Source organism: Mizuhopecten yessoensis, unplaced genomic scaffold (genome assembly GCF_002113885.1).
Source record: "Mizuhopecten yessoensis strain PY_sf001 unplaced genomic scaffold, ASM211388v2 scaffold11125, whole genome shotgun sequence".
Classification (NCBI taxonomy): domain Eukaryota; kingdom Metazoa; phylum Mollusca; class Bivalvia; order Pectinida; family Pectinidae; genus Mizuhopecten; species Mizuhopecten yessoensis.
The window spans coordinates 1,275,985-1,294,194 of record NW_018408892.1 but is presented as its reverse complement, the minus strand read 5'-3'; the positions used below and the strand labels follow the sequence as shown (position 1 = coordinate 1,294,194).

At 34.4% G+C, this 18,210-nt stretch overlaps 1 protein-coding gene across 9 annotated transcripts in view; it reads left to right on the top strand.

Moving 5' to 3' along the window:
- Positions 1-18,210, top strand: part of LOC110466208 (solute carrier family 13 member 5-like) — a 28,031-nt gene that overhangs the window by 361 nt on the left and 9,460 nt on the right. The window contains exons 2-17 of one of the 9 annotated variants that reach the window (XR_002464719.1): positions 2,452-2,601; positions 3,704-3,819; positions 5,276-5,433; positions 6,766-6,955; positions 7,995-8,177; positions 8,726-8,845; positions 9,179-9,265; positions 9,410-9,433; positions 10,233-10,337; positions 10,517-10,596; positions 10,966-11,075; positions 12,156-12,317; positions 13,033-13,170; positions 13,737-15,303; positions 16,738-16,887; positions 18,020-18,135. Coding sequence is in view for 5 of the 9 variants with exons in the window: in XM_021522585.1 (XP_021378260.1) it covers positions 2,452-2,601; positions 3,704-3,819; positions 5,276-5,433; positions 6,766-6,955; positions 7,995-8,177; positions 8,726-8,845; positions 9,179-9,265; positions 9,410-9,433; positions 10,233-10,337; positions 10,517-10,596; positions 10,963-11,075; positions 12,156-12,317; positions 13,033-13,170; positions 13,737-13,970 (1,860 nt within the window). In the remaining 4 variants the exon portion in view is untranslated. Of the gene's footprint in view, positions 1-2,451; positions 2,602-3,703; positions 3,820-5,275; positions 5,434-6,765; positions 6,956-7,994; positions 8,178-8,725; positions 8,846-9,178; positions 9,266-9,409; positions 9,434-10,232; positions 10,338-10,516; positions 10,597-10,962; positions 11,076-12,155; positions 12,318-13,032; positions 13,326-13,736; positions 15,907-16,737; positions 16,888-18,019; positions 18,136-18,210 lie in introns of those variants that run through there. The other 8 variants (XR_002464718.1, XR_002464720.1, XR_002464721.1 and 5 more) reach the window with 8 other exon arrangements.

Here is an 18,210-nt window from a genome sequence, read left to right as displayed (position 1 = left end):
TTTACAGCTTTAGTCATTTAAGGTTCAAGGACGAACCGAGCTTTGTACATTGTACATGTACCAATGGTAACACTAGCTGCAATATCATTCATAAGTGAGGATGTAGCCTCGTTATTTTTGTTTGTTGTATGTTTTTGTTTGTTTTTGTAAATATATCCCCGTCTGCTGATGAAACCTAGTCAATGTAGAATAGGAATTTATATTGTCACTCTTACTTTAGGAAACATAGTCTTACGTTTTTCGATGTTGTTTCTATTATGTGATCTATACTGTACGATTAACAAATTGTTGAATCTTTTCTTTAGAACAAAAATCAATAACATGCAAAATGATATGTTTATCAAAAGACACGCCGATGTATGGGCTCGTGAGCTTATGGCGTGGTGCGGTGTCTGTCGTCCATCCGGCGTTCATCATCCGTCAACTTTTCTTTAAAACGACTTCTTATGAAGAATAGATAGGACTACAGTCATAATAATTGGGCGATATCTTAGTTGGTTAGAGCCAAACAAAGTTTGAGAACGAAAATGACCTTGACCTACTTTCGAGGTCACAGGTGTCAAAGTATCAAATGCTTAAAACGACTTCTTCTGAACTACGGCTGATAGCTTCGTTGGTTAGAGCCCAACAAAGTTTGAAAACGAAAATGACCTTGACCTACTTCAAAGTCACAGGGGTCAAAAATGTCAAATACTTTAAATGATTTTTTCTAACGAACATAAAGGTATAAAATCTTAATATGTTGCTGGTAGCTTCGTTGGTAAGAGCCAAACAAAGAGTGAGAATGAAAATGACCTTGACCTTTTTTCAAGGTCACAGGGGCCAAATTTATCAAATACACCCAATGATTTCTTCTGAATAATTTAAAGGCATATAATCATAACATTTTGCTGATAACTGTCAGATATGTAGCCTGAAAAAGTTTGCTATTGAAACACTTAAACAATTTCTGATGAAGAACTGATAGGTATATAATCTTAATATTTGGCTGGTAGCTTTTGTGGATAGTTCCTGACAAAGTTTGAGAATGAAAATGACCTTGACCGACTATCAATGTCACTTGGGTCAAATATGTTAAACTTATCAAACGACTTATTCTGAATAATTGGAATGCGTACAATCATATTATTTGGATGGTTGCTTCTTGGAATTAACCAAAACAATGTTTAAATATCCAGGTGAGCGATACAGGCCCTCTGGGCCTCTTATTTGGTAATACAGTTGACGGCAAGAAACATGCAATCATTACACAAAAAAATTAATGGAAAAATCAGAATTAAGTAACATCTTGTTCAAAATTATATTGCGGAACAATATTGACGACAAATCATATAGCATGCCAAAGGATGTAATGAAGATATGTCCATAATTATGTTCTAACTTACAGAAGTACATGTATAACGGCAAGCTGAAAATAATATTAATTGCTATTCTCTAAATATTTTGACAATAAAGCAGGTTCAAGCATTTATTATATTTGAGGTACATTTTCAATTGGTTAAACAAACAACAGCCAGTAAACTCAACATTTTCCAAGGACGTGATTACGAAGACCAAACTGTAATGACCCAGACTTATCATACTGGAGTTACTTGGTTAGTGTATAAAGGGGCAGAATTATTCAATCATATTAATGAAATAAGGAAACATGTGCTTCAACGAAACCATTCCTTTTTGTTTGATCTGAAACATTTTGGGTTATCGGTCATCAGGTACCGTCACAGTACCCAAATCGGGACACTTGAAGGAAAAAGTCACAAGAAATTTGCATGCTGTGCAAAGAAGCATTTTAAAATTGAAAATATTGATTTAAAGATGCTAATATACTAATAAAACATTACTTGAACTTTATTTATTGCCACTTATGTTTACAATCACAGTAAAAAAAAGAGTAACGTTCTAAATTGATGCGCCATGCAACGTTATTGATTTTCAATTTTATTATGTGATTTTTCACAATCCTACTATTTCACAAGTTCAACTAATGGTACTTTGTAAAAGAAATCGTTCAGAACGACCATTTGACTCTTAAATATTACAAAGTTATCCCATATTCTGCTAAATACTCTTATTATCTCTAAATATAAGCCAAAACTGGTAGGGATGCCCTTATGGGGTACAGCTACATCTGTTTCGCGATTACTTAACCATGACTATATTTCCGGGTTAATTTATAGAACCATGCGCCGGAAATATCAACTTGTTATCAAAATGAAAAGATAATGATATCTATTTAGGAAAAGTGAACAAACATTACTGGGATCGGTAATATGCTATGAAATACATAAATATTTCACTAAAAAGTGTCCCGATCTAGGTACTGTAACGTATGCGTTACCCCTTGTTGATCCGTCAACGCAAATATATTGCTGTTTAAATAAGACATTCTTTATACTGAAGACCTTTCATTATATTCTAAGGTTACTTATTCATATATTTATTTTGAATTAGGAATCAAAATGTGCTTACGGTCTACTTCTTATGGCGTTCTACTGGACCACAGAGACTTTTCCGGTCGCCATTACCGCCACACTTCCGGTTATATTATTTCCAATGATGGGAATCAGTAAAGTTGGCGACCTGGCCTCCAAGTATTTTCATGTACGGTTAAGTTGTTTTACTTCAAACTTATATGATTATTGATTTGATTTCTCTTGAACGTATATATATTTAATGTTCGTAGTTACAATTCGAAAAAACTTTAATAAGGTCGTGTTTATTCCCTTATAATTTGTTGGAAAAATCTAGGTGTTTTTTTTTCAGACATACTGTATTGTTATAAACGATATATTGTTTATATACATCTAAATGATGGTGTTATTACAGTTAATAATAAGCTTTGCCATCAAATTATAATAGAAAGTGGGTACGTTTGGGATTCATACATGTATGTTCAACCATTTCGTGTATGATCACATGCGTTTAATATCTAGACAGGACAAATTAAAGAAATATCGTGACTTTGTGTTGTCAGTATTGTATTGTCTAGTAACAACATGATAGGTGATATAATGCATGTAAGATATTGCAATTTTATTTCACCCACAACCACTTAAGGTTTTTCTCATTCCTGACTCCTTGGATAAACCTGTTAGGAGTTGGTAAACAGTTTTGATAACGCCCAGTGAATAAACCTGGACGCTACCTTATTGGTTAATCTTCTAATTATGACGTCAAGTAACAATGCTTTGCGACGTCATCTTCCATTGTGACATCACAGTTCATGGCAAATGTTCACATGATCGGATATAGTAATAATGTATTCACAAGAGAAAAATATATGGTTTTAAATTTATATTATCTGAACATGGCGGGAGAAAAGAGTCCCCAAACTCATCATGGTTGATTAGCATGTTTATCCGAATCTGGTGAGTTCCTTTTCAAATTTTAATAGAAACCTCGTGTCTTACTAGAATTTGAAAATCAACTAGCTCAAGTTAGAGCAACATGATAACCAACCACCTGTCGTTGGAAATCCTCTAATGATGTTACAGCGTATAGCACTGCATAACAACCTGAGTATATGATCAATGTATATAAGCATTAACGCGAATTTCTTCGGTATTCAGTTGATTGTTCTTTGTATTTGATTCTTTAGACCTGCGCAACATTTAAACAGTCTCACCGCAAAAACTTCTTTCACGTGTCGGAGTAATACTTATCGTTATAAACCGTTATATTTATAGTTTTAAATATATTTCAGCATATTACATTTGTCTTGATTGGTGGTTTGGCTGTTGCTATAGCCATCGAAAAATGGAACGTCCATAAACGTATAGCATTACGGCTATTACTGACCATGGGTACCACTCCGAAATGGTGAGTGTTACCGGGTTGCTTCAAATTATTGACGTATCTTTATTATTACCGTACTAGGAAATTGGTCCTCATACCTTCAATTAACACTTCACCAAAGTTTTTAATCGGTAACTTACTCCGAGTGTAAACGTTCGGAGCTCTTCAAAAAACAGTACATGATTTTACGCATACACCGAGTATGATAAATGATAACTGTGATAAAAAAGGGAAGTCAGAATGTAACTTATTGATACATGCACAAGAAATTTATATCATGACTTTTTTCTCTTAAACGGATCATATGTAACATCAGTCTAAGTATGGTACCGACAAGAATGTGTGTTCACACAGCTGTACAAGTAAGCAAGATCCACTATCAACTCTGTTTTCAAACTCATAAAACGGTTCAAACCAAAATGTAGGAAAGATCGTCAATAGATTTACACGTATATATTTGCTTTTACCTTGGTCGAATGCACACTGCTAAATACATATTGTGTATGGAGTGCTTTCTGTACGTTTTTGTAAATACATGTAGTTCATGTAATATGTAGCATATTGATATATCGTGATATATATACAGGTACTGGCAAATTATGAATATATTATGCTTCATTAATATTTGTGATCGTTGTACATGTACGTGACTGTGGAACTATATTAAAATTAAGTGCATTGAAACTTGCATATATTTGGTTTGCCGAATTGGATGTACAACACCAGGCATGTGTTTGCATAGACTTCCATTAACTTATTATTAAATATACATACAGTGTACCAGGTGCATGTACTAGAAGAAATACGGTAACCGATACAATACTGATTTACATGTATGAATTAACTAGTAGTCTTCATTCACATATAGCTCATGATAATTCATGTCTTCGTTTTGGTCATATTCAACGTTTATTAAGTATGCAAAGGGAACTGTTACCGACTGTCTCATGAACAAAACACGACGTAAATTGTACAATCTGTCGCTAAATGTAAAAGGAATATGATTTGATTTTAACCCAAGAAAGCAATATTGACCAAAATACAGTACATTTATACTTGTTCTAATATTCTTTTTTTCACAAAAGAGTATGTGTCTAACCTTATTATTCAATAACTAAAATGATATTCCATAAATACTGTTCAAACGGTGACAGTTTATGTATACGCACTTATCATGGAAAAAACTTGAATTTTTGTACTTTTTGTAATCTTTCACATTTAAAGGCAAATACTAATCAGGTTAATCGTATTCTGATTTAAATCGTTGTTTATAATCAAAGTCATTCACGGCATTAGATATGTTTTGCAGATGACATTCAACGATCGCTTTTCAATTGTAACTAAATTCTACAGAACAACATTGACAGAATGACGCATTTATCCTTATAGATACATGTAAACCGCCTAACTTAAAACACTCTTATAACTTTTATTAATAAATTATTATTAAGAATTAACAAATGTGGTCCATGTCTGTTAGGCTCATGCTTGGCTTCATGTTGACCACTTCGTTCCTGTCCATGTGGATCAGTAATACGGCCACAACGTCCATGATGATCCCAATAGCCCATGCCGTTCTGTCCGAGCTGATGGGCATGCGAGTGTCCCGTAATCAACTCAAACCTGATCAGGATAAACGTGAGTGGTGATGTATATCGTCTAGTCATCAGTTTCCGCGCGTTATGTATTTCGGCGCAGCCATTTTATCAAGCTATATCCCGTAGCTACGTGACTTGCTGATCACAACACAAGGATATGTTGGACGTTTGGCCATCGTTTGTAAACTGACACAAAAATTACTGGAAGATCGTCCGGAAAACTTAAGAAATAATTACTGATTAAAAAAACACGCATAAATATGCAGTTTTGCTTAATGCACTTTTTATCTTGCTAAAAAGGAGCCCATACCTGAAGAAACGGTGATATATTTCATTCATGAACCGGTCTTTTTTGAAGTCTGACAAACGTACCAAAATGTCGTATGCAAATGAGGCAACATCTCCTCGCCAGTTTGTTTTCACTTCCGAAGAGTCAAGGAGACAATCTAATATCGATAAACAGTGTTTCCAATGAAACGTAAACCTTGTAATGCAACGAACTTCCAATTTATACCAATTTTAAACCGAACAAAATGAGAAATTTACCATCAACCAAAACCGAAATAAGACTGCAGAAAAAGAAAAGAAAAAAGATTCTATATTATAACTAAATAAATAAATTTAGAAAATTGCATAAATTCGTTCAACAATTTGACATCTTGAAAAATTCATTAAAAATCCATTAATAAATTTGACGATCAAAGATTTTTTTATTCCAAACGAAGCTTTTGTTCTTGCAGGTCACTGTAGAGATATTTTTTTTTAGTTTTTAAGTGTATTCGAGTTGTCTTTCTTTGAACACTAAATCAAAATAGACACACGGAAAAATATGACGGCTACTTCCGACGGGAGAAATTTCTTTTTTTTAAAATACAGTTTTATGTTGATAGTATTTTGTTTCCTTTAGTAGATTGTATACATGTTTATGATAGTCTTCCGTAATTTGAGTAATCTGGCGATATGAGTACGAAATCGCGGATGCTTCTTAAGTGCGCGGAAACCGGTAACCCAGGATAGTCGATTAGCCCATTTTCATTTATATGTTGTTTGTTACAACAAAATCAACTATTGTTTCTTCGTTAGATGAGAGTGTTATTTTCATTAAAAGTATAACGTGTTTCGACGAGGCAAAGATATTTGTATCTGCTTTGCCACTTTTAGACAATAAGGAGTGATATACCAAATATTTGAAAAAACGATTAAGTTAAGTATTAGTGCAATGGGTATATGATGCAGATATGTATACTCTTACAGAAGTGATAAAGACTCAATGATATTCAGGATTTCTTAACATTTTCCTTTAAATTCACTTTGATATCAACTAAATGATTAAAAAAAACACTGCAGTATATATACATCTGGGTTTTTTCAGGAAACGGTGAGGAAAATATACATACCATTCCAAAAATGTATGTAAAAGGAGACACGAAGGTGGGTTTGCCTGATGTAGAACCATCTGAGAGTGTCGGGATAACTATACAAAAAGCGGACCATGACGAAAAGCAGAAGTTGATCATTCAGCAAGCACAACAAAGTGTAGAACAACCCGAACCTGTCGAGGGGTTCGTGTCTGAATAGTGATAAATGGGGCTTCAACCCGAGAATTAAAAATCAAAGATGTTATTTTGTAGTCAGTTGACTTTTTAAACTCATTCACCCGTGAAGACACATTTAAACTCCTCCAATTCAAAGGTCTGAATAGGTCATTATGAAATTTCAGGGCTGAATGAGTTCTATAACTCTTATCATTTTAACTTACTGCGAACCGTTTCCGTCCGTCCTCCTTCCCTTTTTACTTTGCAACTCAAATTCTACTAAATCTATTTTGCTAAAACCTGTTGGAAATGATCAGTGCATGAATCTGCCCAATTGTTGTTATTGTTTAGCCAACTAAAGAACGCAATATGACCGTCAATTAGAAAATAAAATCTGAAACTCAACTGAATATCTACTGGGCATTACTGGATTTAAAAATGTTGAAATTTGTTCGAAAATATTCATTACGGCTAGTTTTGTTTTTTCTTCTTCTTTGTTTCTTAAGGTTGCTCATTAATGTCATGAAGCAAACAGGAATTTAAAATTTGAGTTATATGTGTATAAACAATGTTGTAGTTAAATATTCAAAAGTAATACGGTAAATATTACATTATATATATTCTTGCAGTTCTGTTGGATGTATGTCATTCAGTTACAGATTTAAGTGTAAGGCCTTATGACCTTTCGTTACATATAACATTGATCGTTTCGAAAATTTGACATTAACTTGCTTTTCACAAAATTTCATTTTATTATCAATAACATTTTCCCCCAAAAATTGTCTAATTTTGAGACCTCAACAAGAAAAAGGTAAACTTATTGTCAAAGGTAATTATGAAGTCATCGTAGGGCTTGCCAGTGTTATATTAAGTGCTTGATCTTCTAAAAAAAACTCGGTTTTGCTTTTAATCTTTGTCCACCTTCAAGATATTCTTTTGTCTGTCTCTACGATTAGTGTGAATCGATATTGCGTTGTTATGATTTTTTTCTGCATATTTGTTTTTCTATTTCAAGCGCAAAATATGTGTATCCATTTGTTTATTCACACATCTACTGTTATTTTAGAGACAAACTGATCCAAGTGAAGATGGAAGAAGAGGGGGATTTTGACTTTGAGGCCCTCGATCCGGAGTCAAAGAATCTCTGTAAGGCTATGCTACTGTCTATCTGTTACGCGGCTAACTGTGGGGGTGTAGCTACACTAACCGGAGCCGGACCTAACCTCGTCATGAAAGGACAGGCGGACCTGTGAGTACAATAACAATGATAACTACCACAGTTTCAGTAACAGTTTCAGTTTCAGTCCGACAGTTATCTGCTGTGTATGGTCTTGGTCTTATGGGTCACAAATGTGTGATTGTACACTGCAAAACGGATCTTAGGAGTTAACATACCTCTCTATATTACACCGGCCTCATTGATTAAATTTTTTGTATGCCCTTCTGATTTAAAATACAATATTCAAATTGTTCTGTATTTATTCGAACATGATGAGGCATCATTACTACTGTGAAGTACCTGAAAGATGCTTTATTTTCTGCGAACATACATCCATAGGTAATAACTTAATTAATGTATTCTGAAAAAAAATCCTATTTTGAGAATGCGCTGTCGTGTTACTATCTAAAATCAGCGGTTGTTTATAAAATAACTACACGACTTTGCTATAAAGAATGTCCTCATAGCTAAATTGGTAAAAACGGGTGAGGAAATTTATATATGTAGTCTCGGATGTGGCACTTAGTGTAGATATGATATAGAAACGTAAAAACTAACGTGTTTCATTTATACGCTAGGATGTCGGATGGTGAATCGGGGATAACGTTTGCGACTTGGTTTGTCTTCGCCTTCCCCGTGGCTGTCATCAACGCGCTGCTGGCCTGGCTATGTCTGCAGGTCGTCTATTTCGGATTACGGTAGGGGACGTCACTGTGACGTCAATACTACGTTTATCCTTTTTCATTAATTCGTGCACCGAGTCACACAACCGATAAATAATAAAAATTATGAAGTAAGCAGATTTTTCTATGTGACTAAATGTAATTCTGCCATACGCTTTATATTGTTGGGTTGACCAACACAAGAAACGTTTTCAAGAGTTGTCTTTATAATTTGTTTTGGTTAGGAATGTTGATGACGTGATTATGCTTCTTAAGATATTGTTTGTCACCTGCTTTATCATATGAGAAAGTCAATATGTTAGTTATATACATTATTTTTTTTTTATATATATATATATTTGGTTTTAGAAACCTGTTTAAATCTGGTGACAAATCGGAAGGTGAGGCAGTGAAAAAGATAATACGTTCTCATTACGATTCCTTGGGAAATATGAGGTAGGTATCCTGGAAACCGTTCGATTCGCTGAGAAATTGTAATAGGCGAATATTTTAACGTACAGTATCCGTCGGAAGGTTACGTTAATCTAATATGATCTTTTCTTGTTTTAAGTACATAATGCAGTTCTACTCTACCTTCAGTATGAGACATTTGGTAAAGCCATCGTGAGTGATCTACATGCGTGTACCTCCCATCTTCCTTTAATCCGTTTTTGTCAACGTTCCTGTGTCTATTCCACTTGTTCTCGTCCTTTATAGTGTCTATCCTACGGCTGTCTGCAACAGATATGTCCTTTTGTCTTAACATCATATGATTGGAATGAATCCTATACATCCTGTTAATATATTGTCTAAACAACCTGCCTGTAGCTTAAATCCTAAACATCATTATGATCTATTGTCTAAACATTCTGTATATAGCTAACGTCCTAAACATCATGTGATTATATTGTCTAAACAACCTACATGTAGCTTAATTATGTCCTAAACATCCTGGAATATATTGACTTAACATCTTGTACTATATATTCATGCAGCTTACGTCCTAAACACCATGTCCCTAAATGACGTCGTGAACATCCTATCAATAAATTGTCTAAACAACCTATATAACCTGCGTCCTACATCATGTGAGCACATTGTCTAAACATCCTGTATCTTGCATAGGTCCTAAACAATCATTAAATATATTGACTAAACAATCTGTCCATATCTCCATATATAAGTGTTTTAAACATTCTCTGAATATCCTGTCTTCAGCATCATGTGCATAGACTCCTCGCTCCACTTTAAATATCCTTGTTTGGATGTAAAAAGTGATCTGTTGTCGGTTTTATGTTCTTTAAGATATAAGATTAATTGGCAAGAATCCTTCCTTTTTCCATACTGTATTAATTTTATTTTTACATATGTTTGCTTCATGTATCACAGATTCTGAATCGCATGTGTTTCGTTTTTATTTCAGTTTTGCTGAAAAGGCTGTCATGGTCCACTTTGTGATCTTAGTACTTTGCTGGTTTACGCTGGAGCCAGAGTTCGTACCTGGATGGGGGTCGCTCTTCAAACATGGGTAAAGTTTACAAAAGAAAGTATATGACTTGTGGGATTTCTTTATCCTGGATTAGATTTCTGTTACATTATATAAAACTCATGGTTGTATAGTCTTTGATATAGAAGTTAAAGATCTGTCACGGTGGATCCTTTTTCATATCTTACTGATTTTATATTTACACCTGTTCGATATTAAAGATACATCAGTGATGCTGTTCCTGCTATGATAATTGGCTGTCTTCTATTCGTGTTCCCAAGTTCCCGAGACCAAAATAACGGTATGTTATTTTCAAAAGCCAACCTACAAAGGGAAATAGCCTGGTATCATATGCTACTTGTAATGCTTGGACTTTTTCAACTGTTTACCGTACGAATGGTAATTACTAGTTTTACGTATTATCATTAGTATATCTTAAATTAAAAGACGAGCTGCTTATATGTTTCTGTTTTCCGGTATAGTTTCTATTTCAGCATACGATCGTGTAATACCAATTTGAAATAACAAGAAAACACGATTTTATAAATGTTAACTGGATTGCAGTTGTGTATTTGAGACTTAATTTGAAATCGAAATTTGAGAGAAACTTTTACAGACAGCTTCCATCTAATAAAGCAGCAGAATGTGTACTTTGCGCTTTGTTTAGCAGCTAATAAAAGAAGTGCGGCGCTTCTTGACTGGAAAACCTTTAACCGGAAGTTGCCGTGGGGCGTTGCCCTACTTCTTGGCGGAGGATTTGCTCTTGCACATGCTTGTAAGGTAGGAGGCAAAGCAATACGCGTTGATGAAGAAATAAGGATTCGGGTTTTAGGGAGGGATGGGTATTTAAGTAGAAGAGTGGAAAATAATCAGGGGTGATATCATATTAACCAACTAACAAAAGTAGTGAAGCGATTTTTGACTGGAAAACTGTTAACCGAAAGCTGCTGTGGGGCGTTGCCCTACTTCTTGGCAGAGGATTAGCTCTTGTACATGCTTGTAAGGTGAATCAATACGTATCTTTTGGGGAGGAGGGGTTATTAAGGTAGTTAACTTAAAATAAACTGAGTTGAGATAATAAAGATATAAAGAGGACTATCTCTGGGGACCGAGATAATTCGGTCATCTATACAACATAAAAACAAAACATAAACATCTATTAGAGATAAATGATATCATGTTTATATTGACTGTTCTATCGGCAGTGTTTTCTTAAAACCAATTGTCATTTAACTGGTTCTAAATACACTTTGTTGTAATTTGTATACCTGGCCTCAATTTCACACGGGGCCGTGCGCTTTTCTCATGTTTTTTTTATACTTTTAAATCACTGCTTCAAATACAAATGTGAGTCTACAGCACTTCTGTATTAAATCATAGATGAATATGTCAATGTACCAGTTTATACTATATACCAACTTCGCATCTGAACATATTGATGGTATTAAGCAAGCTGCAATTATGTATGGATGTCGCTACGGATATGATACTGGTACCCGACCCTGTAATTTTCTCTAAAAAGAACCTTCAGGATGGTGGTGTTTGTATATGTCTTGACGTTTTTAAGTTAACGCATAAACATGTATATATGCGCTCGTATTCAACAGATGGTCAGCTATGACGATTGACCAATGATATATTCAGTTACGACACAGACATGTTTGCCTGCCATTAAACAAAACAATTAACGAACATGCCAATATTAATGATAGTACATCCGTTTGTGAGTAATTATTGTGATTTCTAAAACAATTATACACATATATATATGTATGTATATATTATAGCATAAGGAATCAATACGATATAAAATTGATAGATGAATGAAAACACTTTAAAGAGGTTTCATGTCTTCCTCAGAAATCCGGTTTGTCGCTGTGGCTAGCCCGTATGATGGCGGTAATGACTGGTATCCCAGAATGGGCCATGATTGCAGTCATATGTTTGGTTATCTCCCTTTCAACGGAAATTACGACAAATACCGCTGTGTGTACGATCTTCATGCCCATTCTGGCAGATTTGGTGAGTATTAGGTTCATTTGTAATACTGATATGCATCACATCAAATACCTCTTGGTTTGCCGATATATGGATACGGTTAATTTATATCACGAACAGTCAAAACATTGAGGTGTGCATATCACAAATACAAATAAAAATAATCTGGTAATACTTATTTTTCTGTCATACTGACTCTGTTTCATGCTACATGTTCATAGAGGTATATTACCATCGAATGGCATTGCCACTATATAACCCTTCCAAATTCAGCTTGCATTCATATAGGCTATGAATGTCATGGACCGATTGTTAACGTCATCATTACAATGACGTCATAATTGTTTCGTTGGATACTACTGACCCTTCCGGGCGATGGCTGTTCTATTCATTGGACAAGCTTACACGAAACATACATTATTTGAATTAAATGCTGAATAACAATAAGTGTTATCGAATTTTTTGCGAGATGAACAGATTTAAAAAAATTATAATTATATAAGTATTGAACTGCTTTCAGTTGTCATTCATAGGCGCGCTTCATTGAATTGGCGTTTGTCCAGTTGGCATCCATATTGCCTATGAATGCCAACTGAAAGCAGTTCAATGCTTAAATGCATATCTTAAATACAGAGGAAAGGTAGTCTGGTTCATTTCTTTGCCTTCAAAGAATATCGATAAAACATGTGTTTTAATATATGATATGATACGTAAAAAATTCATAACTTACTACTTTCAGGCCAAAGGGATCCATGTACATCCCATATACATTATGTTTCCGGCAGCGATTTCATCTTCATTTGCATTCATGCTACCCGTAGGAGCGCCACCAAACACTATTGCCTTCTCATATGGGTATCTCAGAATCATCGATATGGTATGTGCGAGAAAATTACATGTTTTCCGAAAGAAAGAAATATTTTGTGGTTAATTTTGTTTTTTCTTTTCAGTAAAAACCGTATAGGGTTATTTTGTTTTCTTTTTCTTTTTTTTATTTCATATCGGACCGTTATTTCCAAGTAAAACAGTTTGGTAAGCATTGCCTGATGTATGTAGATTTTAAAGTGCAGCGATATTTTGCTTTAAGTCGGATGCATACGCATAAGATAAGAATTGTTGTACCTATGTTTTACGGGGGATAAATTATCTTTTGCTTTTTAAGCGAAACCGCTTGTTGGATTGTATGTATAATACCAATGACATTGCAATATAATTAAACGAATACACCACAGACTGTTAGTGTTTAAGAGAATCAGTTCACATCGTGACGTTTTGAATAACGCACAAAATACCAATTTCAGATTTTGAATCGTTATTATTACTTTGAAATATTTAGGGATATCAGTAAAAAAAGAGAGAGATATCGGTTTTACTGGTCATAAATACAAGGATTCTTAACTTAGGGCTAATAAACATATTAGAGATAGTATTTAATTGTTGTAGGTGAAGGTCGGCTGGATCCTCAACCTTTTGTGTGTGGTAGTTGTTACCATCGCCATCAACACATGGGGAATGGCCTACTTCCGGTTGGACGTTTATCCAGAATGGGCTGTCATACAGGGTCAAATGTCATCATCGGTGGCAAATTCTACATTTATTCATTTGATTAACCAAACATCCATTATGACGTCATCAGGGAACTTTACCGAAATTGTGACACCACTGTTAGTTAACTAATATGTGAATTTGAATGAAAAGAGTTTTTCACAAATTCTAAAAATAAAAATTTAATCTCAAACAATTATTGTTCTTAGATGTTTTTTTATGAATAACAGGAAAAAATATCGAAGTTTGAACAAAACAGTATGTTGTACTTTAAACTAGGAACAACAACTAAAGACAGAGGAAAAGTTTATAGTGAGACCCTTGCAAAACAATACAAAGGTGCTAAGACCATTTGTTCCGGAAACATTTGACATCTTCTGGTTCGTCGACGACATCCGGTCAAATCCTAGCCATGTCACGAACTCAAGTGAGACTGGTGTAGCGAAAACCAAATATCTATGCATGTTATCTAAAACGTCGATAATCATGCAATAATCACATCGCGAACACAAAAAAGAGATTTTCCAATGGCATCATAGGGCAGTTATATATACAGTATCTTGCCCATATTCTTAATTAACCTGTTTATCTCGAAAACAGTGTTGGTCTGTCTGTCAGAGCATTAATTAGTTTAATTTACATTTATCATTGAGTTTATATTTAAGGTATGACTACTGTTTGTGCAAAAAAACATTACTTTGCAGCGTCGTCGTAACGAACTTGTAAACCACAAGAGACACTGTCAGATTCATCGGTCAACTCTTTCATGGGCCAACTCCTGCATGTTAGACGGCTGGTTCTGACGTTTGACTGTGTATAAATAATGTTTGTAAAGTTACATAATTATGTAACACAGGATTTGACGTGAGGATGCAATTTCTTAATTCATATATAATTGCGAGAAAATTATCCTTTTGATTATGACAATTTTTCTGGCATATCAATAATTAAGTATTTGGACAAAACACATAAAAAATAAGAAATTGTTGTTCCCGGATCTGGTTCATTCCCTTGCAACTTATTTGGAGAATATGTTGCCATGATTGCTTAGATATCCAAGTGAGCGATACAGGCCCTTTGGACCTCTTGTTAATAGTTATACAGAAAATAAGTTAAAGTAATATAAGTGTGTTACATGCAGACACTTTTCCATAGATCTTTCTTTGATGCAGGGCTTTCACAACGAATCATTAGTATGTATCATCATCATAATCATTTACATATTTATCATAGTAGAATACGTGTCGGGTCATGCCATCACAGATTTCCATCCCGTGGTCCTATGTCCATGTATATAGTAAATAATGTTACACGCACGCCACTATCATTTGTTCTCTTTCATGTGTATGGTCCAACTTTCTTCGAAATGACAATTCGGAATATCTTGCGGAAAAACAAAACCCTGCTGTTGACATTCCTACCACCGATTGTGCTTCTACCTTTACCCTTATCTGGACAATCACAGGTAACACTATAACGTTGATGAAATGGCAACATTTGTTTTGATTGTGCTTTACGTCCTGTTTACAGCTTTAGTCATTTAAGGTTCAATGACGATCCGGGATTTGTACATTGTACATGTACCAATGGTAACATCAGCTGCAATATAATTCATAAGTGAGGATGTAGCCTCGTTACTTAGTTTTTTTTGTTTTTGTCAATATCCACGCCTGCTGATGAATCCTAGTCAATGTAGAATAGGAACGAACTGTACATTGTCACTCTTATTTAAGAAAACATAGTCTTACGTTTTTTCTTTAAATATAAATAAAAATAATGTTGTTTCTAGTATCTGATCTAAACTGTTCGAGTAACAAATTGTTGAATCTGTTCTTCAAAAATCACTAACATGCAAAATGATCTATATTTATCAGAAGACACATCTATGTAAATACACCAAATGTAAGAATCAAGGCGCTTGCTGGTCCAACATTATTTTTTGCCTTGTTTTGTTTGAGATCACGTATAACATGTTAAAAGGTATGACTTTATGGACAGGAATAAGTGGTATAGTCTTTTAGAATGGTTAAAATGTTCTTGGCGCCATAGCAACAGGATTCAAACAGAGGGGAAGTTGTTGAAAGAATGACCCTGTTGTGTAATGTTTACCCATGAATATATATATATTACAAATTAAGTATCATATATTTTTGTTTTAGATAGGAAATGTTATTTATGATAACCAGGTTTCTTATTTTATCTTACTTGTTACAGATAGAATTCCATTTATTGGTAATAAAATTGACGGCGAGTATTAATGGATAAATCAGAATTATGTAACAAAATTATATTTCGGAACAGTATTTACGACAAATCATATAGCATGCCACAGGATGTAATGAGGATATGTCCGTAATTATGTTCTAACTTACAGAAGTACATGTATAACCCTTTCACCACTGTAGACCATAATTGACTCATCCATGTCAATGCATGGTAGAGTCTACTGAAGTTACAAAGGGGTGAAAGGGGAAAACTGCAAGCTGAAGAAAACCATCAATTGATATTCTCTAAAAAGTTTGACAATAAAGCAGGATTAAGCATATATTATATTTGAGGCACATTTTTAATTGGTTAAACATTTCCAAGAACGTGATAATGAAGCCCAAACTGTAATGACTCAGACTTATCATACCGGAGTAACTTGGTAAGTCTATAAAGGGGCAAGCCTTTACAAATGACAAACTGATTCAATTATATCCATGAAATAAGGAAACGTTTGCTTCCACGAAAACATTTCTATTTGTTTGCTCTGAAACATTTTGTGTTGGTGGTCATAAATTACGTACCGTATGTGTTACCCCTTGTTGATCCGTCAACGCAAATATATTGCTGTTTAAATAAGACACTCTTAATACTTATTCTTAAGGTTACTTATTCATATTTTATTTTGAATCAGGAATCAAAATGTGCTTACGGTCTACTTCTTATGGCGTTCTACTGGACCACAGAGACGTTTCCGGTCGCCATTACCGCCACACTTCCGGTTATATTATTTCCAATGATGGGTATCAGTAAAGTTGGCGACCTGGCCTCCAAGTATTTTCATGTACGATTAACTTTTTTTTTCTTCGAATATATATGATTATTGGTCTAATTTCTCTTGAAGCGTGTATATATATTTAATGTTCGTAGTTATATTTCGATAAAACTTTGATAAGGTCGTGTTTATTCCTTTATTCTTTGTTGGAAAAATTTAGGAAAAATGTTTTCAGGCATAATGTAGTGGATGCTGTTATTAACGATATATTGCTTATGATACATCTAGGTGATGTTGATATTGCAATTAATAATAAGCCTTGCCATCAAATTAGAATGGAAATGGGGGTGCGTTTGGGATGCATACATGTATGTTCAACCATTTAGTGTATGATCACATGCTTTTAATATCTAGACAGGACAAATTTAAGAAAAAGCTAGACTTTGTGTAGTCAACATTGTATTGTCTAGTAACAACATGATAGGTGATATAATGCATGCAAGATATTGCAATTGTATTTCACCCACAACCAATAAAGATTTTTCTCACTCCTGATTCCTTGGATAAACCTGCTAGGAGTTGGTAAACAGTTTTGGTAACGCCCAATGGATAACATCCATGAACCTGGACGTCATCTTATTGGTTAATCTTCTAATTATGACGTCAGGTAACAATGCTGTGCGACGTCATCTTCCATTGTGACATCACAGTTTATGGCAAATATTCACACGATCGGATATAGTAATAATGAATTCGAAAGAGAAAAAAATATATGGTTTAAATATATATTATTTGAACATGGCGTGAGAAAAGAGTCCCTTAACTCGTCATGGTTGATTAGCATGTTTATCCGAATCTGGTGAGTTCCTTTTCAAATTTTAATAGACACTTGGTTACCTCGTGTCTTACTAGAATTTGAAAATCAACTAGCTCAAGTTAGAGCAACATGATAACCAATCACCTGTCGTTGGAAATCCTCTAATGATGTTACAGCGTATAGCACTGCATAACAACCTGAGTATATGATCAATGTATATAAGCATAAACGCGAATTTCTTTGGTATTCAGATGAGTGTTCTTTGTATTTGATTCTTTAGACCTGAACAACACTTGAACAGTCTCGCCGCAAAAACTTTTTTCACGTCTCGGGGTAATAATTATCGTTATAAACCGTTATATTTATATTTTAAATATATTTCAGCATATTACATTTGTCATGATTGGTGGTTTGGCTGTTGCTATAGCCATCGAAAAATGGAACGTCCATACACGTATAGCATTACGGCTATTACTGACCATGGGTACCACTCCGAAATGGTGAGTGTTACCGGGTTGCTTCAAATTGACGTATCTTTATTATTACTCTACACGCAAATTGTTCCCCATACCTTC